General features: G+C 63.3%; 2 protein-coding genes across 2 annotated transcripts in view; both read left to right on the plus strand.

Annotated features, from left to right (window-relative positions):
- Positions 1-22: 22 nt before the first annotated feature.
- On the plus strand, positions 23-1,662 carry LOC104285053 (calsenilin-like; the record flags this gene model as incomplete). Its single annotated transcript, XM_009883447.1, has 6 exons — positions 23-157; positions 269-339; positions 835-942; positions 1,069-1,173; positions 1,321-1,383; positions 1,615-1,662. Coding segments are annotated over 6 exons (530 nt in total), but the record flags the coding sequence as incomplete, so codon positions are not given.
- Positions 1,663-1,848: 186 nt separating this feature from the next.
- Positions 1,849-2,431, plus strand: part of FAHD2A (fumarylacetoacetate hydrolase domain containing 2A) — a 4,257-nt gene continuing 3,674 nt past the window's right edge. Inside the window, exon 1 of the mRNA XM_009883448.1 lies at positions 1,849-1,920. Within this exon, the coding sequence (XP_009881750.1) occupies positions 1,849-1,920 (72 nt within the window). The remainder of the gene's footprint in view (positions 1,921-2,431) is intronic.

Below are 2,431 nucleotides of genomic sequence, written 5' to 3' on the forward strand. Positions count from 1 at the left end.
CACCGCGGCCCCCCACCACCAGCACTGGGGAAGGGGGGCGGATTTCGGCAGAGCCGGGGTTCACCGGGCGCCTGCTCTCCTCCCCAGGAGTGTCCCAGCGGCCTTGTGGATGAGGAGACCTTCAAGCTCATCTACGCGCAGTTCTTCCCCCAAGGCGGTGAGTCGGGGACCTCCCCGAGGCCTGGGAGGGGCCGGAATCTGGAGAAAACACCAAAATCCCGATCCCAGCATGCGGGTTTCACCGGCTCTCGCCTTCCTCCCCTCGCAGACGCCAGCACCTACGCGCATTTCTTGTTCGACGCCTTCGACGCCGACCGCAACGGAGCTCTCTGCTTCCAGGTTTGCATCCCGGCGCCGCTTCCGTGCCCAGATTCTCCTCCCTCCTCCCCGGTGTCGGCAAAGCCGTGCCAGCGCCGCGCTCCTCGTGCTGCCGCCGGCAGCTGTAAGCGTGCCCAGCGGCGTGATTCATCAGATCTTCCTCCTTGCCCGTGTGTGGTGGGGGATAAAAGCTCTGTGCAGCGGCAACAGCCAAATATCTTCGGTCTCCTCGACGGCAGGGGCCTGTGCCGGGATCGTTCCAGGCACTGCGGCACGGGGAGGAGGGGGCCGGCGCCGTTTTTACCGGGGTGATTAAAAATAGCTGCGAGCAAGAATAGAAACGGGATCAATAAGAACAAAATCCCCCTGGGTGTCCCGCGATCAATGGCAGCGCCGTCGCGCCGTTGGAGGGGGGGCGAATGGCTGAGCCGGGGTGGGGGGCACATGGGTCCATCCCCCAGGGTGCCGGAGGTGCCCGTGGCACGTCCCTGCTCACGGCTGCGGTTCTTCCGGCAGGATTTTGTCATCGGTCTCTCCGTCTTGCTGCGGGGGACGGTGCAGCAGAAGCTGAAGTGGGCTTTCAACCTCTATGATATTAATAAAGACGGCTACATCACCAAGGAGGTGACACGGGGAAGGGGGGGACACACCCAGAGAGGGACGGTGACGGTGGAAATGGGTGCTGGGGGGGGGAAGGTGTCCCGGTTCAGAGGGTTCTTGTCAGCCTGTCCCCTCTCTGTCCCCTCCTAGGAAATGCTGGAGATCATGAAGTCCATCTATGACATGATGGGGCGCTGCCCCCACCCCACCCTGAGGGACAGCGCGCCCGCCGAGCACGTGGAGCTCTTCTTCCAGGTGACACCGTCCCACCTTGGTCCCCTCCTAGCGGCCACCAAACACCCACCCCCCCCCACACACAGCGGGGCTGTCACTGCCGCCGGGGCTGTCACCGCCGCCGGGGCTGGGGGACGTCCTCGCTGAGCCCCTGCTGTTGCCTTGCAGAAGATGGACAGGAACGGTGACGGCGTGGTGACCTTCGAGGAATTCCTGGAGACATGCCAGAAGGTGAGCAGCTCCAGTGGGGTTGGGGGGGGACATTCAGCATCACCGCCATCCTCCTCCTTTTCACTGCCAGGCCTCCGAGCCCGAGACATGACCCCTGTTCCACCTCTTGTCCCAAAATGATGCGCTGGGGCGACGGGGGGCAGGAGAGATAGGGGACAACAACTCCAGTCACGACGGGAGGGGACCGGGGGGACACCAGGGGCTCTGACCTCTCCTTCCCGCCCCATCCAGGACGAGGACATCATGAGCTCCATGCAGATCTTCGAGAACGTGATCTAGAACCCGGGACTCGCCCGCTCCGCCCCGCAGAGGTGGGGGGGACTTTTTTTTTTCCTACTATTTCAGACGAAACCAGAGGTTAAAAGAAAGATGGAAATAATCCACCTGGCGCTCCGGTTACGAGAGACGAGAAGAGATCTGGACGACTTTACCGGCTCGTCCGCCCGAGCCCTCCCTGGCACGGCGATGCCCACCCTGACAGCGGGACACATTTTGGGGGGCGAATCCCCCCCCCCGCGGGGCAGTGAGTCTCCCTGGGTGGGCGCAGGAATCCTGTCCCCCCGGGGAAGACGGGGGGGCTCTGTACCGCAGCTCCCAAAGCCCCAGTGAAAGCACACGAACCTCCTCTCCCTCCCTCCCTTCCCAGCGCAGCGCTTTAAGGGGACCCAGGCCGCTCCCCATCTTCCGGCGGGATGAGGAGAGAAGGTTTATTTTCTAAATAAAACAAATGGCGATGATGTGGGGATGAAACGTGCCGCCCGGAGGAAGCAACAGCCGCACGCAGCCCCAGGGGGGAATGGTTAGGGTGACCCCGAGCCCCCGCAGTGGCGGTGGCAGAGGTGGCTTCACTCCCCGCAGCTGCCGGGAGGGTTATTTGGGTTATTTTTGCTATTTTTCTCCTCACAAACGGGCTGCCGAGGCCAGGCCGTGCCTCAGCCAGGCCCCCGGCCTCAGCCCTCCACCCCGGCCCCCTCCGCCGCAGCCGCCTGTTGCTCGCTCACTCACTCACTGCGTGTTTCCATGAAATAAAGGTGAGAAACACCCGCCT

The sequence above is a fragment of the Charadrius vociferus genome, unplaced genomic scaffold (assembly GCF_000708025.1).
Source record: "Charadrius vociferus isolate BGI_N301 unplaced genomic scaffold, ASM70802v2 scaffold1084, whole genome shotgun sequence".
Classification (NCBI taxonomy): domain Eukaryota; kingdom Metazoa; phylum Chordata; class Aves; order Charadriiformes; family Charadriidae; genus Charadrius; species Charadrius vociferus.